At 60.7% G+C, this 24944-nt stretch overlaps 1 protein-coding gene across 9 annotated transcripts; it reads left to right on the top strand.

Moving 5' to 3' along the window:
* The first annotated feature begins 523 nt into the window (after positions 1–523).
* On the top strand, positions 524–23739 carry NPHP4 (nephrocystin 4). Of its 9 annotated transcripts, XM_075520322.1 has the most exons (28): positions 526–1136; positions 1728–1859; positions 4335–4507; positions 4825–4889; positions 5167–5322; positions 6262–6398; positions 6943–7109; positions 7196–7322; positions 9415–9597; positions 10382–10511; positions 12875–12921; positions 13652–13863; positions 13935–14126; positions 14758–14945; positions 15571–15731; positions 16163–16343; positions 17513–17641; positions 17865–18067; positions 18140–18366; positions 18470–18659; positions 18814–18897; positions 18989–19145; positions 19450–19535; positions 20473–20558; positions 20987–21158; positions 21728–21907; positions 22744–22887; positions 23117–23736. In XM_075520322.1, the coding sequence occupies exons 1-28, from the start codon at positions 666–668 to the stop codon at positions 23255–23257; spliced, it is 4521 nt and encodes a 1506-aa protein (XP_075376437.1). In that variant the 5' UTR covers positions 526–665; the 3' UTR covers positions 23258–23736. The 9 variants fall into 9 exon arrangements, 7 of the variants coding, with proteins under 7 accessions (XP_075376440.1, XP_075376442.1, XP_075376437.1 ...); XM_075520325.1 differs by lacking the exon at positions 4335–4507 and having other exon boundaries at positions 524–1136; positions 1654–1859; positions 23117–23739; XM_075520327.1 differs by lacking the exon at positions 20987–21158 and having other exon boundaries at positions 525–1136; positions 23117–23738.
* The last annotated feature ends 1205 nt before the right edge of the window (positions 23740–24944 follow it).

Here is a 24944-nt window from a genome sequence, read left to right as displayed (position 1 = left end):
GCCGCGGCGCCGGGCGGGCCCAGCGGCGAGGCCCCGCCCCCCGCGGTGCGGCACCATCGCCCTAGTAACCCGATGCCGAGCCGGGCGCGCCCACCCGCGCGGGGGGGGGGGGACGGCCTCTGCCGCCGCCGCTTCCGCCGCCGCCGCCGCGCTCCGCACCGCTCCGGGATCGCCCCGCCGCCGCCCCTCTCCGCTGCCCGCCGGCGAGGGGGCGCGGGAGCGCGGGCGGCGGGGCGGCGAGCGGCGGCGGCGCGGCCGTTCCCCCCCGTCCCGGCGAGAGGTTGGTCGGGCCCAAGAAGATGGCGTAGGGGAGCGGTGGGTGCGCGGAGAGGCCCGGTCCTGCGGGCGGCGCGGGCACCGGCACCGGCACCTATCGCCGCGCGTAGCTGTGCGTATGGGCGCGTACGGGCCGCGCTGTCCGCCACGTGGACACGCGTGTCTGCGGCTTCCCCCCGCGGCGTGGACGGCTCCGGGCGGGTGTAGGGGCGGGCGGGCCTGGCGCGGGCAGGGCGGGCCCGGCCTCCCCCGGCCTCCCCCGGCCTCCCCTGCACCTGCGGCGCTGAACGTGCGTGCACGTGCATGCGGGCGTGCGGGCCGCTGTGCGAGCGGGGGGCTGCGTGTCTGTGGGCACAGACGTGCGTGGGTCTCTGTGTACACGCGCACGTATGTCTGTGGGTCTCTGTGCATACGTGCACATACGTACGTGGGCCTCTGTAAGCACACGTGCGCCTGTGTATATGGCCTTGTCGTATGGGGGAGCGGCGGCCGGTGGGGCCGGCGCACCGTCCCCTGGGGTGGGCTCGGTGGGACGCCCTGCTGAGCTGCCCGCTCCCACGGGAAGGCCGGCGCGTCCCCGTGCGGGTGCCACAGGGCCCGGGGCCCGTTCGAAGGCGTCCCGTCGGGTCGCCGTGTGCGCGGCTCCCGCAGCGTGCGCTCCCCTCCCGTCTTCCAGCCCAGCGCTCGCCGCCGCCGGGAGGGAGAGGCGACCCTCGGGGAGCGAGATGAGCGAGTGGGAGGGGGTGTTCCTGCGGCACCTCGCCCTTCCTCCGCACTGCCAGCGCAGACGGGCTCGCCCGCCGGGCTCCACGGCTTTCCGCTGCGTCCTGAAGGGCCTGGAAGGGGCTGCCCTCGCCCAGGTAGGGGGTCTCGGCTCCGCGGGGGAGAGCCCGGCGGCGTCTTCTTGCTGAGCCCTTGGTTTCTGCCCGCCGCCGTTCCGCGGTGCCACCGGGACTTGCTGCGTTTGTGGGCCGGAGCCCATAGAGGTGGAGGTTTTCGAAAGAAGTTACTTGTTTTGGGGGGAACTAACTGTAAAGCTCCCGGAAACGCAAATCGGAGCCGTGTCTCAATCCCGTGTGTTTTTACCTGCAAATCTGAGTTGGCTTTTAATTAATTTTTATTTTAATGTTTGTTATTTTTTAATTTAGATAAGCATTTTAGAATTAAAACCCCTGGGTAGCACTTTAAAAGCCTGCTACCCATTTATTATGCGCTTAATATCCCGTTTTCCCACTTCTGCTTTGCCTGTTCAACCTCTGCCTTTGAGAAAGGTTCTCCAGCAATGCGCGAAGCTGCACGCGGCCGCGTGCCCCATTTGGGCGTCAATTAGAAAACGGGAGTTATTTGTCCTCTCTTACTGAAGTGTGGTTTCTGCAGTTTGGGGCCACCGGCTTGGCGTGTCCCCGAGCGGGCCTGAGCGCCGGTGCCTCCCGTCCTGTCGTGCCTTGCAGGGAGCCGAGTACCAGCTGCGCCTCTCCCTTTTCGACGCCACCTACCACCACTTCTTCGGGAGGACGTGGAGGAGCGGCTGGCGAGCTGCCCGCGCCGCCCCGCCGCACCCGGCCAGGGCGGCTTTCAACGAGGTAGGGTGCCGGGGGGCTGCGGGCGGGCGGGGGAGCGTCCGTGCCGGCTGGGTCTGGGGAAAACGCCAGCAGACCCCGGGAAGGGGTGGCGAGAAGTGTGGGGGGGCAGCGATCCTGCGGGGAGGCGGCTGGAGCTGCAGGAGCCAAGTCCGAGGAGGGAGGTTTTTAATGCACGAAGGGAAAGGCGGTCGTTGCTCGAGTTCAGCCAGGAGTTGCTCTCCTTTGATGCTGGTTTACTCCCTCAGACTGGTGGAAGGGGAGCTCGGAGAGCTCTAGGAGCCCGCCACAGCACGCTGTAGCCGTGAGCCTTTTAAAGCAGCAAGTCCTAAGCGTGCACGGGCTCTGGCCCGTGGTCCGTCTGTCCGCTGCTGAACCCTGTCTGTGACGGTTCTTCCTGCACGCAGGCAGACAGCAGCAGCAAACCCTCTCCCTTCCGGCGCCTCCCGATCCTTCGCCCGGGGTGCACCCCAGACACTGCCCAATTATTAAGCTTTTAGGCAAGGTTTCTTGGAATGGGGAAAGCGGGGTCTTGGGTTACCTGCGGGGCTGGCGATGGCGTGGGAGCGGCGGCGTGCCGCCATGTGCCGCCTGCTGTCTTCAGAGCTGGCGGCAGAGAGCAGTGTTTGTTCACAAGTGGGAAGGGAGGGAAGGAGCAGCCGCCCGCCCTCCGGCACAGCGCTTTTCTCTCCTTACCTGGGAACTAAACACTCCCAGAGCCGTGCTTCCAGCTGCTGCGATACCCGCAAACCCTTACTGGGGAGATCCCGCTGCCCCGTAGCGTGGATGAGAGCCGAGGTGTCACATTTTCCAATTACACTTTTGTTTCCACCTCCTCTAGTGCTCTGTGCCGCGGATGAAGTGTAACACTGATCAGAGCCCTGCTCCTTCATTTATTTAAGTCGGTATTTAAGCAGAATCTGAGGGGCGTTGATGCGTGCATTTCTTCCGTGAGGGTTTTAATCGCTGGCTGACCCCTGCTATTTTGAAGAGGGACGGAGAAAAAACTATGGCAGAGAGTGCCGCGGCGAGAAAAACATGGCACTGCTCCCCACCTCGCCAGATGCCGGGTGGAGCTGCCTTTCCGAGCACCATCCCTACGCCCGCAGGCTTCCTGGGTGTTTGGCGTGCGGTTGGGAGCAGCTGGCAGGAGCTTCGGGGCGTTGGGGACTGCATCTCGCAGCCTCTCGGCAGTCGCCGAATGGCATTGCCCGTCCCCTGCAGTGTGCCCTGCATGCCCCCGGTGCAGCCACAGCGCTTGGGGTCTTGCAAAGGCGGCGGGGCAGAGGAGAGGCGGCCTGCGGGCGTGCTGCCACCGGCCGCTGTTGAGGAGCGCTGGGATCTTTTAACTTTGTGATATTCAGCAGTTTAGCGTTGCAAAGAGTTCAGGTACAGATGCAATCGATTTGTGAAAGGTGAGGGAAGGAGGAAAGGCACTGCTCCTCGTGCAGGAGAAGCTGCTGGCTGCTGGAGAGCCGCCTCGTGGGACCTGGCAGCGTGCGGGGGCATTGCATCCTCTGCCTGCACAGGCCCTGTGCCGAGCTGCTGCCTGCATGTGCTGCCTGCATGTGCTGCCTGCATGTGCTGCCTGCATGTGCTGCCTGCACGCTTGCCAGCCTCACCGGAGGAGGACGGCTCGTGGGCAGGGGACGTGTGGCGGTCAAGGTGACCCCCACGCTGCATCGTCCTCACGGGGTCTAGGGGAGAGGAACGAGCTGTCGCAGTGTTGTTAGCATTCACAGAGGGAACAGCACGCCTGGTTTTACAAGGGATCCGCTTTAAGGGCTCTCTCTGTCTTTGCAAGGCGAGGCATCGGTCTGCAGCCAGCGGTCATTATTTCAATGTTTTGCAATAAAAGATAATAGAATAACGATTTATTTCCCTGAGTTGGTGCAGTAATGTCTCTCTCTGTTATCACTTCCTGACAACCTGTGATTACAGTAAACGTTTTCCCTGGAACACTGCAGTAATGAGTTTTTAATAGAAAGATTAACCTAGCTTTAAATCCTGTCCTGTGGAGGTGACCTGTGTCCCGTCCCCTCCTGCCCTCAGGGCCGGGCCACCCCCGTCTCCCCTCCCCACGGCAGCAGGGTTTCCAGCTCCTTTGGCTCCCGGGCTCCCGCGGTGCGGGGCTTGCTGTAATGCTGTAGGTCAGGGGCACGTCGAAGCCCCGCTCGTACGGGGCAGCCTGCGAGTTACTCTGGGCGTAACTTCCAGAGTAACTTCAGCCTGCGAGTTACTTTGGAAAACAGGTGTTAGTGACAAAAAAAAGAAAAAAAAAAGTTAATGAAGTTTGAGATTTAAGGAGGCTGAGACTTCCGAGCGGTGCTGGAGGTCCTTTGCCATGAGCCGCTGTCTGGAACTTTTAATGGACGTTCTGGTTGCACCGCTGGCTGTCCAAATGCAACAGGTACGGCTCTGCCTGCAGCTGCCACCGCCAGCTCTGAAATACCCCTTCTCTCTCCTTTCCCGTCCCAGACTGTTTACTTCCACACCTCCTTGAACCACCCCGGCATCGCTGCTGTCGTGGAAGTGGTGGTGACGGCTGGGAAAGGGGACGGGGGCACTCGGCATCTCTCCTGTGGCTTTGGACTCATCCCCCTCTTCGGCAGCGGGTCGGAGGCGACGGACCCGGCCACCGAGGACAGAGCGTACGTCCCCCCGCTGCTGCGTGATGGGGCGTGCCGGGAATAGGGGTGGCAACGTGCGCTGCTGCTTTGGGGGGAGCGAGGGTGGTCCTGGGGCTGCAGAAACAGAGCCAGCATTTAGAAACCTGGAATTTGTCACTGCTAGGGAAGCAGCGACGGGTTTGTAAGTGATGCCCCTCCTTTCCCTAAAGGATAGGATTTTTACCGCGGGTACAGAGTAGGAAGGTGGTTTCTTATTGTTGAGCAGAGACACTGTGGAAGATGAGGATGTGCTTCAGGGTGGATTTACTGACCGCTGCACGCGTGCTTTTTGCTTTCAGACTGAAGCTGTACCACGGGACGCCGCGCGCCTTACTGCACCCGCGCTTCCAGGACCCCATGGAAAGTAAGCAGCAGCAAGACGTTGCGCCTTGCTCCTTTCTTGGAAGCCTCTCCTATCCAAAGGAGTATCGTGTGTGACCGGTCGATGCCGTACACGGGCCGTGCCCTGGTAGTGCTAAGCGGACGTGCCTTACTGCCGGCAGGGAAAAGCCTGGCCGGGCAGACCCAGGTTTTCCTTTGCTCCCAACATGTGCGTTTGTGGATAATGATTTCTTCAACAGTGGCACTGCAAAGCTGTCTCCCCCGGTTTTGGTCATTTTGGGATGTTTTCTCTTCTTCAGAGAACAAGTACCTGACCGTGATGGAGAAGAGCCACCTGCAGTACGCCCTGAAGCCCCACCAGCCCCTGGAGACGATATTTCACCTCCTTCCCGAAAACCTTCTGATGTCTGGGCTGCAGACCGTTCCCGGCTTGCTGCCGGGGCACGGAGACACGGGTAAGGACTCCTTCCCTTTCTCCGCTGCCTGCACTGCTCCTGCTGAAGGCAGCAGGTCCCTGGGGAGGCTGCGGGCAGGGCGCTGGCATGGGGTTTCTGGCAGCACCGACGGGTTCTCTGCAGCACTGCCCCTTGGCAGGAGCATCTCCCCTGCACGGGCCGGCGGAGCTGCAGCCCTTGCGTTCATAGCTCAGCCTGAAAGAGGTCAAAACGGCTTCAGTCTGCTCCCTGTCCCTTAATTGCTTCGCTCCTGGGAAGCTGCTAGGGATGAGTGATGGTTGGTTTAATTACAGTCGTTTGGTGGAGTCTTAGAAGCCCTTGCAGCTTGTTTAAAGTCGTCCTCCTCCGTGCTGGGGCTCAGGATTGCTGGGGGTCTGGCAGGTTCGGGGGGACGAGCTCTTGCACGCTCAGCCCTCGTTAATCTTTCCCTGTGGGTAGCAGCCTTGCCGTTTGAGCTGCTGCGATTAAAATTATGTGATCTGAAGATTCAAAAGTACTCTCAATTCTGCAGCTGAGTTATTCTTCAGCTTGCTGCCTGGAAAACCCTACCGCTAACCATTTTGGGGGTGGTGACTGGTACTGTTAAAGCTGAGCGAGGTCTCCAAAGCAGCCGAGTCGCCGGTGCTGCTGAGACCACTGCTCGAAAGCCAAAGAGGGGAGAGCCAGCGTCCTGCACCGCAGGGCACCTCAGCACTACAGTGGCGGTGGCTTTATTAAGTCAACAGATTGCATCCGTTGACGCCGAAGGCGTTGGGTATTTCTGGGTCTCTCCCGGGCGTGAAGACGTGTGCGTGCTGGGGAAGGTGGGGATCCCACGCGTGACCACGACCTCTCCCCGGTGCTGCTTTTGGCTCAGGTGTGGCAGCAGGTGTCCCCGCGGTCCCGGCGACGTCCCCCCTGGCAGTGGCCTGACCTGTGGCCACCGCTTTGTCTTTTCAGGTGACTGCTTGCAGAAACCCCGGCTGATGAAGCCGGTTACCTGCTATCTGGAGAGGCTGTCCGTGCGGCTGTACCCTTCCCTGGAGGAATTCGAGGAAGAACTGCTGGACTTACTGAACAGCGATCGCTTACTCAAGGTAGTGCTGATGCAGTTACGGCAGGGGAGAGGACAGGGCGTGAGCAGTAATGCCGGCACTTCGTTTTTGGGCAGAGCGGAAAGGTTCAGATAAATGGCGCTTGTGTGTTTGTTTCACTTGGAGTCTCTGATTTTTTTTTTTTTGCCGTCCAGGCCTTTTGCTTTACTGCTGGATTAGCGCACGGGTGCTCCGTGTTGGGTTTGTTTTGAACATCCAGACACTAATAAGCAGAATTTGGGTTTGCTCTGCTATGGAAGATGCAAAGATAAGATGCAGTGCTCATCGTAGTATGTCCCTTTAGGAACAGCAGCACTTGGTGTGCAGTTAGGACTGCTGGCCAAGTCCTTTATTTGCCAGATTTGCACCAACTCTGCCATAAAGACGAAAGATTTTAATATCTGTCAGCTGCTGGGGGGTGGGTCCCGTTTTTTTTTGAGTTTCTGAGGGATTGCCTGAATTTTCCTGGCTGCGGGCGGCACAGGGAAGGGTGCTGAGCCACCCCGTGCCGCCTCGCTGCCCGAGCTGGAAAACTTGCCTGTCGCAGGCTAATGCCGCGCCGGACGGCGATGGGGTGGCAGTTCGGGAGCGGCGGCTGCACGTCGGCGTCCACAACGGCCTGCGCTTCGTCCAGGCGCCGCAGGTGGCTGTGCTGGTGCCAGAGGCAGAGGTGACGCGGGGTGGCTGCCCGGGGGTGCCGGGCTCTGGAGCCAGGTAAGGGGGAGACCCTCCGGCACTGCCGGTGCCGCTTTCCTCCTGCCTCGGGCGCTGCCCACAGCTGCTTCCCTGTCCCGGCGCAGGGGTGCGGGTCAAGCCCTGGTCCTGAGGAGCCGCATCCACCTGAGCGAAATGGTCCCTCACCCGGCGTTTGGGGTCTGCTTCCAGCTGGAGTACGTCTTCTGCGCCTCGGGGAGAGCCGCTGGGAAGGTAGGGCTGAGTGTGCGTGCAGCTCGTCTCCGTCCCTGATTAAAGAGCGGAGATCTGGGGCAGCGAGCCCTGCTGAGTAACTCCGTCCTCTGCCCCCGTGCCGCTGTCCCGCACCCCCGAGACGCAGTGGCACCTCATCGCGCGGCTGGCGCTGCCTAACGAATGCCCTGCAAAACGGCTTTCCGCAGCGCTGTGCGAAATATCCTGCAAATGGGCTTAATGAATCATTTTAATTACATGTGGTTACGTTTCTCCGCTGTGTATATGTATATGGAGAAATGCAGCCTGTAGCAGTCCCATGGTGTTCTGGCAAGCTAATTTGGAAGATTTCAGCTTTTTTTTTTAATTTTAAAAAAGGATTTTCTTTAGAATTTAGCATTTATGCCAAAAAGAAGTTAACCTCTGCTGGTCTTTTTTTTTCTGAATGCTGAGGTCTTTCTGGGAGCTTCAGCCTGATGTTCTCCGGGCCTTAAAGCCAGGAGAAGTCTCAGTATTGACTGCAGAGACCACGCCTGCTAATGCCTACTTACCCATCATTTCCATGTATTTCAGTTTAACCCTTCTGCAGGTTAAACCCAGCTTAGCGAGCCGTTCAGTCATCCCCTGTGCTGCTGGAGCCGTTAGCTCGTAGTGTGGCTGAATTGATGGCCACGGGTTCATTAGGAGGCCCTAATTGTCCTGTTAAGATGCTCATTGAAAATGCAGCAAGTGTCCTCTCTTGTTAGAGCTGTCCAGAGCAAAACTGGGGGGAAAATGAGTATTTATAAAGTGGGACACGCGTGCCAGGCCAGAGGGATTTGTATTGAGAGGGGGAGGAGAAGCTGAGCCTTGCTGTCGGAAATTATGCGTTGGGTTCAGCTCCTTTAAAAGGCTGAAACCCAAGGACCCGCGGAGATTAGGGGCACCAGTTGCAGATCTCTGGCTGTGCTGCGTGCCGGGAGCGCTGGCCGGGGCTGCGGTGGAGCCGGTTCCCGCGGCGCAGCCCTTGGGCAGCGTGGTTAATCCCAAAGCCGCTTGCCGAGCTGATCGCCTTGTCCTCCATGCCATAATTAGCAGGCTGTGAGGGTGATTGTGGGCGCTGGTAGAGACCTCTCGGTTTGCTTCTGCGCCTCTCCTTCGGTTTAAGGGGAAGCTGTGGACGCACCCGGGTAAGTGGAAGCCTTTACGCCGCCTTTCCCGCCTGCCGGGGATGGGGGGTCCAACATCCGTCCCTCAGTGCAGCTTGAGCGAGGGGGTTGCAGCCCTTCGGCTGGGTGCTGGTGTCTTTGTCTCAGCCTACATGTGCAAAATACATACAAGGGATGAAAACCCCGTTATTTTTGAAAGGCATTATATCCTGCTTTTATATTGAATCGGCACTGCTGATCCATATATGACCCATATATTTTGCTGATCCATAATCTAGAGGCGTAGTCCCTTGCGTAACTTGGTGAAGGGATGAAGTACGATTACCTGGAGCGCGGGTGCTTGATGTGCTGCGCCTGCAGCCTGCAGGAAGGGGAATCATGTCAGCGGTGGGCTGGGTAATCGGGGCAAGTGCCAGAAAACCAGAGAGTACCCGTGTGGGAAGGGTGGTGCGGGGTTTGGAGGGAGAAAGTGGGATTCGTACCTGTCTGCAGCTGTGGCCGTGAGTTTGTGGTCAGCCTTGAGGAGGTGGCATCGCGTAGGAAGGCGCTGGTTCTGCCTGCGGCACTGCTGGCAGAGGGAAGAGAAGCAAACCTCAAAACCGTGCAGGCTGGCTCAGTGCTCTTTCACTGAGAGGTTGCACGATCCCGGGTCCGCTCCTTGGGACCAAAGCGTCCGTCTCCACCAGAGAAGCGTTCCTGGTGCTCCTCAGAGCCTGCAAAGGGGTGGGAGCAGAAAGGTGCGGTCGGTGGGGGGGAAAAATGGGTGCAAAAAGAGAAATAAGGTGCTGGAAAGCGGAATGTCTCCAGAGCGGGTTGAAGGGGAGCGGTTTCTGCGACGCCAGAGCTGGGTGCAGGAAGGTGGTGGGAGATCGGAGCCCGTGTCTGCCTGGCAGCACCCGCTCCCCCGTCCCGGCGGCGAGGCGGGGGTGCCCGGCACTCACCGTGCTCCCCCCTGCTCCCCCCAGGCCCTGCCCGGCAGCACCCACGGCGAGGCAGCCGACATGCGCTCGGTGCGCTGGGCCGTCTGGAGCCCCGTCCTGGGCACCAGCGAGGCGGACGTGGTCCTGCCCCTGCGCGGCGGTGCCCGCCGAGGCCCCTGCCAGGCCTTGGTCTACCGGACCCCACCGAGCAGCAGGAGCTCCCGCCAGGTAAGGGCTTGCTTCTGCACCGCAAATATGTGGGCATGTGGCTGGTGCTCGGACGGCCTCGCCGTTAGAGAGGCTCTTTGCCGAAACCTTTGTAAGTGCCCGGGCGATGGAGAAGCTCTCTGCAAATCTGCGAGTGAATGGAGGCGTGGGAAGAGGAGGGTGACAGCCCCCGCGCCCTGCCAGCGTGCATCTACGCTGATAGGTAGCACGCTCAGTGTCCAGTGCTGCTTGGCTTTAGTGACTGCAAACGTGCGGGCTGAGCTGTCACGGCGTTGGTCAACACAGTTATTTATCGCGATACTTCTTGGAGGCCGCTGTGACCTGAGCCGGTTTATTCCGAGTGATGCGCACGCAAAAGATAAAGACCTCGCTCCCAAGTGTTTGTCAGCAAAAGGAGGTTTGGGCTGGGGCGAAGGAGTCGCAGGGTGGTGGCCAAAATACAGCCGTGGTGCTAAGCTGCACGGGTTGCTCTGTGCCGTGGGCAAGGATGGATGGATGGATGGACGGACAGATGGATGGACGGGTGGGTGTCTGCAGAACTTGCTCTGTAAAGTCTTATACGGGGTTGCGGTGGGTGGATTTGGCAGGTGTGTGTGTTTGTCTCTGCGAGGACAGCGGTATTTGATCGGTGTTTGATCAGCTTATTAAACTACAACCCCTTGCTGCTCTGCCTCCAGCTTGCTCCTCCGTTTCTCCGGCTGCAGGGCAGGGGAATCGTCCCTCAGATGTATGGGGGAGGCTGCGTGTAGCACGCTGCCTGAAAGCGTTCCATTTCCAATTTCAGGGGAAGCACGTGGAGTCTGGGACTGTCCAATTCCATGTTTCCACTGATTCGGAAGAACATCTTGTAACTGCTGCAGAGATCCTACGTAAAGACAGGGACGAGTCGGAGAAGCCTCCTACGCCATCGCTGAGTGAGTGTTTTCCAGATCGCTGACATTTAAAATATAGAGTGTGGCACTGGTGTCTGCTCAGGAAGAAAAACCACGACTTTGCTGAGTTTCAGTGAGCTAGTTTATGAATTACCAGAGTGAACCGAGTTTCCATCGAGTTGAATTCAGCTCTCACTTTTTCACTTGCAAAATTGCCCTGTGGTAGTAGCGCTGAGCCACGTGCAAAATCCCCAGGGATTTCCAGCGCGGCACCAGCCCGCTCCCCTTTCCGGTCACTCTGACGGCGTTTGGGCTCCCGTGCTCATTTGGGCTCCCGTGCTCGTTTGGGCTCCCGTGCTCGACACCCAGAACGGCTGGAAGGGCGCGGCAGCGCATTCCTCGCATTGCTCCCCGCCAGTGCTGCTGCTTGTCTCTCTGGATGCTGAATCCTTCCAGACATCGAGGACAGGAAGGATGTCAATTATAGGCCGAGGAAGAAGAATAACCATCTCATTGCGCTGCTGCTGAGGGAGCGTGACAGCAGCGTGCGTTCGATCGGCGCGCACGGGCTGTGCCAGCGCCTAGCCGGGGAAAACCAGGCTGCGTATGCGTGTGTGCGCGTATGCATCTCTCTATGTATAGTGCAGGGGTGCCAGGTGGTCGGGGTTTCAGCACCCGTCTGCTGTGTGTTGGAGGCGGAAAGAAAACTGCTGCTGGCTCGGGTTTGGGCGCGGAGTTGAGTCAATGCCCTGGGCTCCTGGAAATCCTCTCCGGCTTGTTTCTGTCTGCTCCCCCCTTTCGTGATCGGTGGGAAGCAAGCTCCCCTTTCCTCCCCAGCCTCGCTCCCGCTGCGGTTCCCGTGCGGGTCTCGGTGCGATGCTCTGGGTACCTAACGGGGTTTAAGTGTGTTTTACCGGCTCAGCCGGCTCCTCTGGTGAGCCGGTAGCTGCCAGCCCGCGGTCGGGGCGATGCCCGGCGCGGTGGGTGCAGCGTGGGCACTGCTCCCGCGCCGGCTCCGGCGCTGCCCTGCCTTCCACGAGATGGCAGTGGCACCGTGGCTTTGCCGTGGCAAGTCCCGGCTTTCTGCCGGCGGGTTTGCTGGTGTAAGGGGCTTTAAAGCAGAGCTCTTCACGGGCGAAACGAGAGGTCTGGCGGTGTTGGGGGTGCGCCGGGTTGGGCTCTCTGCGACGTGGCTGCGTCGCTGCCGGTACCTTCCTGGCTTCCCTGGACGCTTTTCAGCTGGCGGTGGCCAGGGCATTGGGGGACTTGCAGTGCGGTGAAGGGAGAAGCAAGCGTGCACCGATGGTGAGCTTGCGGCCCGGCGCTGGGCTGGTGCGCTCCGGCCTGGGGGAGCGTGCTGGAGCGTGGGCAGGGTGCCCGGCGAGGGGGAATGCCCTGGCAGGGCGATTTTTGGGAGAGAGCTGCCTGGTGTTTCCCTGGCTCCGGCGGGCTGGTGCAACTGGGGAGAGCTCGGGAAGCATCGTGGTGGTCCCGGAGCCGTGCCGCGAGGTGCGTGGCCGTGCACGAGAGCCAGCCCGTGCCCCAAGCTGCTGAAAAGAGCATTTTTTTAACTGTTTGTAGTGCTCTGTTGGAAAACGTGCTGCTCTGGCCCTTTTGACCAGGGGAAGCTTAGCACATCTTCTGTCGGCTCAGCTGCCGGTGGTGCTGATGGTTCTGTCCATCGTCTCTTTACCAAGGGCCAAAGCCATCCTAACTGAGAAAAACCAGCATTTTATGTGAGGATGTAAGGGAGTCGGGGTGCTTTCCTTTGTACAGCAGCCAGCGCGAAATAGCTGGAATGGTGGCGAAAGCAAAATAAGGTCTCGGCATCACGTGGGTGCAGAGATAGAACATCTGTGCCCCTGGTCCGCTCCGAAGGACCCGCGGCTCCGCAGCAGAGCGAGCTCAGCTGTGCCGGCGCGCGAGCCAAGCAGCCAAATATAAACACGATAAAGCTCGTACCGTTTCGGGGCACGAATGCACGAACAGATGAAGGGAGTGACAAGAAATAACGGAGGAGCGACGAAAACCTTAAGTATCCTAAAACTTTCACGTCTCATTAAGCATCCCACTTAGGCAGCGCCGCATGGCCGTAGGGAACCGCGGCACTGTCTGGGGATGGAGGAGCTGCCTTTTACGGCAGAGTCAGCCTAATTCCTGGCAAAATAACGGATGGATCTGGAGACGTGCTACGTTCTGCCCCCCCCCAGGCAACAGTCTTATTGGAAAAATAAGTCAAATAAGTGGTTGAGAGATGGTAAGGCACCTCGATAAGCTGGTCCCACCCCCAAAAGTAAACGGGCAGGCGGGAGGGTGGAGGGGGCTCGCTGGTGGAGGGCACAGCCGTGGTGGTGGGGCCGGGGCTGACGGCTCCGCTAGAGCATCTCTCCCGTCCCTCTCCGCAGATCCGCCGGCCCCACTGCGAATGGCAGGCTCCCCACGGGGACCGGCGGTAAGTGCCACGTGCGCCAGCAGACGCGGGTGGTGGGCAGCGGTGTTCCCGGGGCACGGCCCACGCGCCGAGGACGGAGGACGCGCTCCTGGTCCCATCCGTTTTTCCTGGCAGCCGTGGCCAAGAGGCAACGAGCGTCCCGCTCAAATCCACCTCCGCCAGGGCAGCAAAACGGATCCTGCCTATAACGTGCTGGGCAAAATTCCCTGAGCTCTTTTCACACCCCAAATGTATTTTTAAGGACAGTTCTGGTTTTTGACAGCCCAGATTTGCTGGGTACTATTGTCCCCGGTATGTGCTGACAGTGACGCACAGTTTCTTTGTGCGGAGCTACTGGGATTTAAGGAGAGCTATGAATACCGAGATCCCTCTTTATGCTTTTTTATATCTTGATGCAGGGATCAATGCACACAAATATTTTTGATGAAATGAAATGCTTCATAAGACCGCATTAAGCGGTTTGATCTTCTTGCTGCATTTTCTCATCCCTCCCCTTGCCAGGGAAAGTGCAGCAGCTAAATAAGAAACAGAGGTGCGAACCCTCGAGCAGCCGAGCTGTGCCGCTTCTCGGCGGAGCAGCGATGCCGGGGCACGCGGCATCGGAGCCGCCTTAGCGAGGAGGGGCTGCTGGCCCGCCTCGCCGTGGGGGTTCCCGCAGGGCGGGCTGCCTCGGGGGGCTGCTCCCCCGGCGCGGGGCTGCGGGCGCTCACGCTTGCCGCTCTCCCGCCAGCTGTCGGTGTCCCAGCTGTCGGCCCCGCCGCGGCGCGGGGGCCAGCCCCCGGCGCGGCGTGGCCGCGGCTCTCGGCAGGAGGGGGGGATCGCTCACCTGGAGGCCGACCTCGGCTCGCCAGACCCGGAGCCCTGCGCCGGCGACCCGCTGCGGGCGCTGCCCTTCACCCCGCTGCAGGTGCCCATCGCCGCCGTGGGGCTGCAGGCAGGCAGGTGATGCTCGGCCGCCCTTCCCCGGGGTCCCCGCAGCCGCTTCGCGTGGCTCACCCCCGTTTCTCCGTCAGTTCCCGCACGCTGCTCTCCCGTGCCTCCCTGGCGCGCCTGCACGCCGCTGGCTTCCCGGAGATCCTGGACCACAACCAGGAGCCGGTGGGAATCTCGGAGCTGGTGGACCCGGCGAGTTTCAGCCTGCGGCTGGAGGAAGCCGACCCTCTGCAAGGCAACGAAATAATCCTGCAGTTCCTGGCTTTTGGCAGGTGGGATGGCAGCCCTTCGTGGTGCCTTCTGCGGGCAGATCCCAGGGGCCTTCTGGGGGAGAGTCCTTTCCCAAAATCCCCCCAGCCCGCTTCCCTGCTTGAGCGGGAGCACTCCTTGCAAAGGTGCCGCTTCCTCCAGCGCCTGCCGTGGAGGCAAATCCCCGGAGGGTTTTACGATGATGCTCTTGTCCTTTCCGGGCACTCTTAAATCACGTTCCCATTTCTTTATTGTATCCATTAGCCACAATGTGAGGTAAAAGCTAGTTAATGCAGGGTTTCCTCCATAAATGCATATGGAGTTGAGAAAGTTGGCACCTGTGGGGGTGGCTTTGGCCGGATGAGGCCCCGCTTGTGTTTTTTCCGTGGATGGCAGTGTGCTGCGCAAAGGTAAAATGCTGCCTTTGCTGGGCTCCTCCGCCGCAGCATATGGTGGGAGACAGCTGGAATTATGAAGCTTTTTGGAAAGCCAAGGCAAACCATATGCCCGCTGTCTTCAGAGGAGTCGAAATACTTGTGATGCTGCCGATCTTCTCTTGTTCTGCATCTCAGTGCGTGCCAAACACACGAGGAGCTCGTGATGGGGGGCAGTGCCGTGCCGCAAGCTAACCCGAACCCCTCTCTCTCCCTCGAGGGATGCCCGGGACGGTGCGGAGGGGACGTGGCCGAGGACCGTCTTTCTCACCTTCCAGTTCTACCGTTTCCCACCGGTCACCACGCCGCGGCTGCAGCTGGTCAGCACGGACGGGGGGCTGGCGGCTGGGCCAGCTGCGCCGGCGCAGCTGCTCGTCCGGGTGAACAAGGACGGGACCCTCGGCACCGGTAAGCTCCGGTTTTAGCATCCTCGTGCGGCTGCTCCTCCTTGTCAGTCAGATTTGGGCTTGCCTCTGGGCTGAGGAACAGGCCGGAGGCTGCTTTAATAGCAAACCTCGGCTAGTTTGAGTGGCACGCCATGAAAAATGTTCAAAATGTCCAACGTTTGAAGTAAAACACTGGTAAGCGTTGGTGGCGCGATTTGCACGTCGAGGCCGCTGGCTCCCGCTGCGGCTAAGCACCTTTGAAAAGAAAGGCAATATGTGAGAGCACAGCGCCCGGAGTGGGCGGCTCTGATCCTCCTAGATGAATATTTTCTTTGTTTCTTTCTGTGTATTATTAAATTTTGGTCCCAAGGGACGCCAAGCACTTGCGGCTGATGAAGCTCCTTCTCCACGTGGAGCTGTTAATGGAAGTGAGGGGGGGGGGTCCGTACAGAGAGAGTGTTTCTGTGGGAGCGTGCCGATCCCGGGGGACCTTGGACCCTACTGATTGACCGAGGGGTTCATTACGTGGAGGAGGGTGGGTGTGCGAGCAGGCAGGCTTCTCCGGAGCACGAGAGCGTCCCCGTCCCGGCTGACGTGCCGCTGCCGGCGGAAGCTGCATTTCCGTGACGACGCTGCGTGTCTCGCAGGACCACCAGGCTTGCAGCTGAAGTACATGGTGGACCCCGCTTTCCTGCGACCTGGGGAGCAGCGCTGGTTTCTGCGGTACCTGGCTGAGCACAGCCTCCAGATTGACGTCTGGGATGGAGACTCCCTGCTCCTCGTTGGGTCCGCTGCCGTTAAACTGGAGGTATTGGTTAAACTGGAGGTATCAGTTAATTGAAGGTCTTTCCCCTTAAGCCCTCAGGACTGCTGATGAAGGAGACCCCCTGCTTGGCCTGCAGGAGTGTTAAGGAAGAGCCTGACTTTAACTTTGGTCCGGTGTTGAGATGCTGTTGCGTTACACTCGCGTTTTTAGTAATTGAGTTGCCGTCAGCCCCTCTGTGTAACCGAGACTGGTGTCGGCCTGACAAGCCCCTAATCGTGGGATTTGTCGTCTTCTCCTCAAAAGTGATGGCAAGACGTTAACTTTCTTCCACTTCCCCGGAACTCCTGCGCTATTCTAGGGCTAAGCCCCCCAGACCTAGGACATCCAGAGACAGGCTTACCCAGGCCCCTTAACCCCCAGACCGGACTCCCCAGTAACTCGTTACCCCCCGCCTGTCCTTGCCTTGTCCCCAGCCCCTGCTGCGCCAGGGCCGGGCGGCCGTCAGGACCCACCATGAGCTGGAGGTGGCCACGACCGAGTACGAGCCGGACGTGACGGTGATGGGCCGGGAGGCGCTGCGGCACGGCGCCTTGCGGCCCCTCGGCGTCTGCGTGGCGGTGAGGGGCCGCCTCTACCTCTGCCTGGCCAACGTCGGTAAGAGCCCGCTGCTCACGTGGCCCGTGAAAGCTCGTGAAAGGCTTGGGTGCCAGCGCCGGCACCCCACGGCACCCACCCCTCGCCGGGTACCTCTGGTGCCCGTCGGAGCCCCCGTCCCGGTGCCAGCCGCTCGGCTCCGGGCGACGCCGGGCCGCGGGCAGGGGCGTGCGGCTCCTGGTGGTTCTTGCGGTCCCTTCCGCCTGCTTGGCTGCCAGTGCTGGTGCAAAGCGGCTGGGCGGCTGGCAGCGCAGCGGCAGCGCCGTGCAGTTAGGGGCTAGCAAACAGCACGGGGCTGCGGGAGAAATGCACGGCACACGCAGGGCTGCGCCCGAAAGAAAACAGCGCTTGTAAGCACGTTATTCTTCCCAGAACCTGCTGGCTGCTCTTATTTTATATATTTAATTTCCCATCCTATAAATGTGCAGTGACTCCAGGTTTTAAAATCTTATCTTCAGAAGAAAGATTAGCTCCATTATAAGATATCATAAATCATCGTTTCCGTACTTTGCCTGCAAAGGGATGATAAGCTCCTGGGAAGGAGAATCTGAGATTCACAACCCAGGGAGAGGTTTAACTCGCACCCCGCAAAAGAAGAGAGGGAGAGGAAGCAGAGACGCTGCACCAGGACCACAGTCACCCTTTGATTGGTGGTGTTTTTTTTTTTCCTCCTGTCCTCTTTTTTTTTTAAATTTCAAAATACTGTTGTTAAAAACAGTATTGAAAAGCTTGGTGCCCCTGCCCAGAGGATGGGGACGGGATTTGTAGGCTGCGTAAATACCCGGTGGGTTTAGACCCTCGTCCGGCTCTGCTTGGCATAACCTTTGTGGGAGTGGGGAGACGCAGCAGCGCGTGGCTGTGCCGGTGCCCGGGGATGGAGAACACAGAAATGCAAACTGGAGCTGGTGAGGGGCTCAGTGGTGACTCGCTCGGGATGGTGCCATGCTTTTGATGCTGCTCCGTCTCGGCGGATGGCTGTACGGCGGTAACAGCAATAGGCTCTGGAGGCAGCGCCGCAGGGCTCGCAGAGCATCGCTAGCAGCCAGATATTTGCTCCTGCTTTTTTAAATTATCTGGAAAGAGCTGCAGTAAGGATATAAATTTGCAGTGCAACTTATAACAGTGAAAAACGGATGGTTTCCTCTCGTCCCCGTCTCCGCTCGTTGCAGGCCACCCATGCGAGGAGAGCCCAGGGCAGCCGCCGTCCCTGCCGCCGTCCCGCTCCCGCCTCGTGCCCGCACCGGACGGCACCAGCAGCATCCCGGGTGGCAGCTGGTTCTCCCTGAAAGCCGCCGGCGGTGAGTCCTGCCGGGCTGGGGCTCGGCCCGTCCCCCCACGCAGGGTCGGGTCGGCAGGGTCTCTGCCGGTCTCTGCCGCCGCGGTGCTGGCGCTTTGCCCCCAGCTGCGGGGTGGCTGCCCCCTCCGGCGCTCCCCTTCCCGGCCCCGCAGCATCGTGGGGGGCCCTCGGGGCTGCGCTAACTGGGGGTCTCTCGTCGGTGCCGCGATGCTCTCTCCCTGCAGGTGGGCGGGTGTCGCGGGCACGGAGGCTGGCGGAGGTGGACGGCGAGCTGGCGGCCGCGCTGCGCGGCCGCCGGCCAGAGGCGAGGCTGGCCCCCCCGGCTGCCCCCAGCGAGGCCGCGGCTGCCCGCCGGCGCAAGCTGCGGCGCATGGCGCTGGTGCGGCAGCAGGAGGATGCCGGCGGCGGGAGGACGCCCCAGCTCTCGGTGAGGAGAGGGGTGCTGGGGGCCAGGGATGCCGCGGTGGCTCCGGGCTTATGGTCCCCTCCCTCCCGGCAGGGCTGGCAGGAGCAGCGTGCCCGGCACGTGCGGGACCTGCAGATCATCGACGCCTACCGGGAGCACATCAAGGGCGAGAGCATCTCCCGGATGCTCAGCCAGGCCATCACCACCACCCGCACCGTGCGTGCCGTGCTGGGGACGGCCGAGTTCTTCGAGTTTGCCCTGAAGAACCCCTACGGCGTCCAGCACACCGTGACCATCGAGGTTGACCACCCCGAGCTCAGGTGGGGGCCGAAGCGGGGTCTCCCCTCTGTGCGTGGGGAGATGCCAGCGTGGCACTGGCCCCTGACCGGTCCTCACCAGCACCTCTGCCGCTCGCTCCCCCAGCGTCATACTGGACCCGAGGGAGTGGCGTCACTTCAAGGAGCTGACTGAGAGCGTTACGGTGGTGGAGGAGGAGATGTTCCACCTCCGTGACGACCTCAAGCCTCAGGTCTACCTGCGCCCCAACGAGACCGTCCGCATCCCCTTCAAATACCAGACCTTCTCCGCAGACCCCGCCGTCGTCACGGCGCAGGTAGGCGCGGGCCCCCGTTTCGAGCTGTTCCTGGTAGGAAGGGTTTCTCTCGGCTGTGTTTGCCTACGCAGGGCAGGGTGCTACCGCCGCGGGGGAGCACCGTGCGGCCGTAGCCGTGCCGCGTCCTGAGGCAACCCGCTCTCGCACCCCCCAGGGGCCGGCAGGGCTGGGCGCCGGCGCTGGTGCGGCCGCCCGCTCCCCGGGGAAGAGCGGGGCTGGGCGGACAAAGCACATCCAGGTGAGGGAGCCGGGCGAAAACGCGGCCGCGTGGGAGGAGAAGCATCACTCTTGCCAAACTCCATCCCTCTCCCGCCGGCCCCCCGGGACAGGTCTCCTTCCAGGTGAGCGGGGGGAAGCCCATCGCCTTTTTGCGGGTGAAGGTGGAGCCGCAGCCCCACGTGGTGGACCAGACCTTCCGCTTCTACCACCCGGAGCTCACCTTCCTGAAGAAGAGCATTCGGCTGCCCCCCTGGCACACCCTCCCCGGTGAGCCCGCGGCGTGCCCGGCCCCTTCCGCGTTAGTCGGCGTCTGTGGTTCGTGGGGGCCTTCCTGGAGGCGCGGGTGGCATCCAGAGAGCTCGTCTCCGCTTCCTTGCGCATTCGCAGCCTTGGGCTCCCTGCTCGCTCTTCATCCGCTTGCCTGCATTGGTTTTATATTTAATTCCCTGCACCAGCACGCCTGTGTAGTTTGCTGGTAGCCCGGCATAAGGCATTCGGGTCTGCGGCTGCGTGGGGTGCAGGGTAGCAAGCGCAAACAGAAAACGCCGAATACGGTTTCTCTCCCCCACAGGTGCGCCAGTGGGGATGCCGGGGGGGGAGCCCGAGATGTTTGTTCGCTGCAGCGACCCTGACATCATTTGCGAAACCAAAAATATGGTACCGGTTACGCTTCGGCATCGGTCTGTCCTTTGCGTCCTTCTGCTGTGGGTTGTTTTCGTTGGCAGAGAAATGCCTTGCACCCACGGAGCATCCCCATTTATCAGCCCGTGGCAGTGGAACGCTGGCAGTGACGAAGCTGGAGTTGCCCTTTATTCCCAATTAAAAGGAGCCGCATTGTTTTTGCCGTTGCAGCTGAGCGCTGCGCCTTATCGCATCGTGCAGCAGCCTGTAGTCGCTTGTTCTTTTGAGCAAATACCAGATGATTAAAACGCTGGGGAAACGCGGCCTTTTGTCGGGCGTGGGACAGATCTTCCCCGCTGCTTGGGGTACCCGCAGCCGCTGGAGGTGTGCGGCGGGGGGACGGCGCGTCCTCCGAACGCGCGGCAGAGCGTCTCTCCGCCGGGCGATGCCGGTGGGGAGGGCCGTGCCGGGCTGAGGGGCTCTTTGGGCCAAGCTTCGCCGCCGCTCTGCCTCCCTGCCCGAGCGCAGCCCCTGCGTTGCAGTGCCCAGCAAAGGTCTCCTGGGCTTGCTTTGCAGCTGGGGGAGGTAGAAAGGAAAAATAAACTTGCACGCATACGTGCAGATGGCGATGAAGGGTAGTTGCTAATTGCCATTGCAGAAACGCGTTAGTATGGTAATTGGATTACGGCTTGTTAGAAAACTTGGGGAAAATTTGCCAAAATTTGATTACAGTTGCAGACCTGGAATGCGATAGTCATTTGTATCCTCTTTTGTAATTAAAAATACTGGCAGAGCTCAGCCAAGCTGTATAATAACTTAATAACATAGTTTAACTAGATGCTCAAAGCATCTGCTTTCGTAAGTGGGTTGGTGGCGGGTTTTTCCGTTAATGGGAAGGAAACCCTGGAGTCCTCATTAGCTGGTTTGATCTCGAGGTTAACTGTTGGAACGATGCTCTGATTTCTGCGTGCAGGGGCCTGGGGAGCCGCAGGACATCTTCTTAAAGGTAGCCGGAGGACCAAGCCCACAGATCAAGAAGTTCTTTGTTGCTATTTATACGTAAGTAGCAGGACCCCAAAGAGTGAGAAGCACTAACCCCGCGCGTGTGGCAGGGCAGGAGGGAACCTCGTGCCACCCTTTCCTTGCTCGCGGCTTCCCGAGCCCGGCCGGCTTCACTGAGCAGCAGGAAGCTGGGCAGGAGGCTTCCCAAAATGTTTGCCGCTTAGGGTTTTACATCGTTCTCTTTTGCTCTAAATAATCCCTGGCCAGAGCGTCTCCGGAGCTAATGCCTCCTGAGTCGGCCGGGCTAGCTCCGCGCCAGACGATGCTGTGACGTGAGCTTTAGGAACGGGGGAGACTGAAATTGAGGTCCTTAGAAGGTTTCCCAGAGCTCAGGCTCCCGCTTTGGGCTCCCCGCTTGCCGTTCGGCCGCTCGCTCTGAGCCCGCGGTGCCGTCGGCCAGCCCTGTCCGTCTGTCTTCGCTGCAGGGACGCCTGGCTGGCGGCGCCCGTCCAGATCTGGCAGTTCTACCTGCACTCGCTGCAGCGCCTGGACGTCGGCTGCACGGCCGGGCAGCTCACCCGCCTCTCCCTGCTGCTGCGGGGCACCCCGGCCCCGCGGAGGGTGCGGGCATTCTCCTCCCACCCCCAGGAGCTGGAGGTAACCCCCCACGGGCGGGCTCGGGGCCGGCGAGGTCCTTTGTGGCTGTGGCAAGCGGGGGGCTGGCCTGGAGCGGCCCGGTGAAATCCCCTCCGGAAAGGGAAGGGCAGCCCACTCGGAATTATGAACAATTTACTGCCGTAAAGTGTTTGCGATAACTATCTTTTGATTAGAGCTGTCATGTGTAGGATCATTGGCACGAAACCCCAGAGGGCGAGTTATCTGCCTTAATGAGACCATCTGAAGACTAACAATTTCTTTAGAATTCGTTCGGCCGTAATTGTGAATGTGAATAATAAAAGGCACAAAAACTCCATCGCTGTCCCGGGCGAAGCCTGTGCGGGGGGTCGTCCCTGGGCTGGGGACGAGCTGGCTCTCCCCGAGCGGCTCTCGCCCTTCTGACACGAAGCCAGTCCCGGTGTATTCATGTAGGTGGGATTCAGTAGTGCTGACATCGGTGCCCAGGTTTTTAAGAGCAATCGGGGTCTAGTTTACGCTCCAAGCCGGACGTCGCGGAGCTGCGAAAGGCCGCCGCGGGTGGCTGCAGCTCCCGGTGCTGGTTTCCGCAGATGGATCCGGACGGCGACTTCCTCCTCCCTGCCAACGGCATCCAGGACCTGTACATCGGCGTGCGGCCTCGCCGGGCTGGCAGCAGGTTCATCTACCTCAACCTGGTGGACGTGGAGTCCCACCAGCTGGTGTCCTCCTGGCTGCTCTGCCTGTCCTGCAGGCAGCCCCTCGTCTCCAAGGTACGGCGACTCTCGCGCCGGAAAAACGCGGTGACGGCGCTGGACTGGCGGTCGCGGTCCGGCCAATAACCCGGGGCTGTCTCCTGCTTCTTCCTCTCTTTACATCTATGGGTTTTTTGGCACTTGCCACCCTGAGCGCACATTTGGCCCTCCGGTGCCCAAATAATCTCGCTGAAGACCGCAGTTAAAGTGTCTTTCAGGCTGTTTTGAAGGCAGTCCCACGCTGAGGAGTGCCAACTCTGAAGTATCCCCGGTTGTGAAATTAAAGCTACAGCATGCTGCTTCCTATTAGCACTGTGCTGGCGGAGGCCTCGCCTCAAAGATAGAAAATTAGATTTCCTGGCTGATGTGTTCCTTTTAAAAACACTTTCCCAAAACCCTCGGTACTGGGCGAAGTTCAGATCGGCGTTTAAGCCGATGCCCCAGCGTCCTGCCCAGTGCCAGCCTGCCTCACGGTGCCGCGGGGCGTTATCTGAGCGAGTGCCACGACTCTCCCCGTGGATGTCCGTTAATTAGCTGGAGAATGAGCTGGCCGCTCCCGGTTGCTCCCCCGGCCCTTTGTCATCGGGGCTTGTAATTACTTCTGCGAACGCGCCGGTGCCAGCGGCAGCGCGGGGAGGATGCTTTTGCTCGAAGGTGGTTTCTTTGTACCTGCTGGTAGAGATCAGATGCAAGGGGGAGAGGGGGGGACGTAAGGCGACGTGCCCCGGCACGCCCCCCGCGGTGTGCCGGTGCAGGGGCGATGCTCCGTAGCCGGTTTGGGGGAGCGCCCGCTGTTCCCTCTGCCCCCTCCGCGGTCTGCGCCGCCTCTGCCACGGCTTGTGCTCGACCCGCAGACGTTCGAGATCTCGCTGCCCGCGGCAGGCGGGAGAGGCTGCAACAAGCGCATCACCTACACCAACCCCTACCCCTCGCCCAGGCTCTACTTCCTGGGCACCAGCCGGCCTGACCTCCTGCAGTTCAAGGAGGACTCCTTCGAGGTACGGCCCCCTGCCGCCGGGCCCCCCTTGCCAGACCCCCGCCCTCATCGGGCTGGACCACGCGATGCGCGGAGCGGTGCCCGGTGGGCGCGGGGCACGGCGCGATGCTCGGCGGACGCAGGGCGTGCTGCCGCGGGAGGGCCGCGCTAGCCGGGGAAGGGTGGGCGCGGCGCAGGGTCTGGGCCGGGCCCCGCCGCCTCTCCCTCTCCCCCCACCCGTTCTCCCGCAGGTCGCCGGTGGGGAGGTGTACACCATCGGCTTGCGCTTCGCCCCGAGCCGATCTGCGGGTGAGGAGGAGATCCTGATCCACATCAACGACCACGAGGACAAGAACGAGGAGACCTTCTGCGTGAAGGTCCTCTACCACTGAGGCTGCCCGCCCGCCGCGGCAAAGTGGCTGGTCCAGCTGCCGCGGCTCCCCCGGCAGCACCGCCTCGGGGATGCCTGTGTCTCTGCGACGGGGGCTTGTGAGCCTGGTCGCCTCGTAGTCACCTTACCGAGTCGGGAGCTCTTGCTGTCCGCCGGGATCCCCGGGCATTGCCGTGAGTGCCGGTGGTGCCACGCGGCTCCGTCTGCACAAATCGGGGAGAGCAAATGTATTTGCTACGGCGCGTCTCGACTGCAGGATGTCTTTATTTTTGTCAAGCGTTACTATATTTTAGGCGTGTTGGAATCTTTTTTTAACTTAAAAAAGTTTGCAGATCTGATTCTGCAGAATATTTTTGAAGTATTTTATATTCTATAGTGAGTTTTGCACACACTGAAGCGGTTTTCTGGGATTTTTGATACTTTTTACTCATCCTAGATCAATTAAACTTGCTGCACAGAACTGGCAGAGCGTGGCAGCATTTTATTCTGTGGGAGGTGGAAACCCTGGGCGTCCCCGTCGTGCGGAGGCGAGTGCCAGGCTGGCCCTGTCACCGCCGTGGTGCCATCAGCCCCACAGTGGGGAGCACTGGGGGTCCCCTGTGTCACCCCCCGTTCCCTGGAGCATCCCAGGGGTCGGGGCAGGGACCGCGGAGGGGAATGACGGGAAAATAAGGTGCGGGCTGACCCCTCCGGGGCTGAGGGATGGGGGCCCCGTCCCAGCGCGTTGTAACCTTGTTTGTTGGGTACTGAAAGGCTCCCCCCGTTCCTCCCCCGTTCGTAGCGTATCTGTCGCTGTTCCCTCACGCCGTGGTGCGTTGGGTTCACTGGGTGGAGGGGGAGAACCCAGAGAGAAAAGGGCTGAGGAAAAAGGCAGCTGAGGCAGGCAAATGGGGGGGGGGTGTGTGTGTCTTGTGGGGGTGGCTGGGGGTCCCTGCCCCTCGCCCTGCCCCTCTGCTGCCGTGGCCGGGCGGGGGGCGGAGCCCCCCCCCCACTTGCGAGCACCGCGTCGCTTCTCTTTACGGGGTCGGAGGCAGATGAATGAGTAGCCTCGATGGAGTCGTGTGTGCCAAGTGCCTCTGCCTCCCTAGGACTGATCGGAAATGACAGCTAATATTTTAAAAATTATTATACTGTCTCCAGCACAGAGAGGCCCCTAAGTTGGGTTATTAAAGTAGATTAGCTGAATAATTTTCATTACATTTTCATACAACGATACTTCTTGAGGCTTATGAATGAGCTGGTGCCGTACCCTCAGCCGCGGCAGAGGACGCAGCTCCGGGGATGCGTCGAGCGCCAGGCGGTCGCGGTCACGGGTACGTGAGGTGCCAGCGGCGGGGGACGGCGACGCGGGGACTCGAGCTGAGCTGCTGTTAAACGCCACCGGCCGCCGCAGCGCACGGCTCTCCTCGCCGCCGCACGTGAGACGTGCCCGGCCGTGGGCAGCCCGGCGGGCACCGGCGTGCGGGCGGGGTGATGCCTGCTCCCCGAAGCGCCCAGCCGTGCCCTGCCTTCCGCCTGAAACCTGCACAACCAGCGAGGCCCTTGCAGAAAAGTTGAAGACGACTTTGCCGGTAGGAGCTGGAGCTGTCTCCTGTCCTGGCTTCCTTTGCGGTGCTGCCCGCGCCCCAGGGGAAGGGCTGGTAGATAAAGGCTCCGACAGCACTGGGTTAAGAAACCGGAGCGAGAGT

The sequence above is a fragment of the Mycteria americana genome, chromosome 18 (genome assembly GCF_035582795.1).
Source record: "Mycteria americana isolate JAX WOST 10 ecotype Jacksonville Zoo and Gardens chromosome 18, USCA_MyAme_1.0, whole genome shotgun sequence".
NCBI classification, from domain to species: domain Eukaryota; kingdom Metazoa; phylum Chordata; class Aves; order Ciconiiformes; family Ciconiidae; genus Mycteria; species Mycteria americana.
Note: the sequence above shows the minus strand (reverse complement) of the source record. Positions and strands in the feature narration are given on the sequence as shown.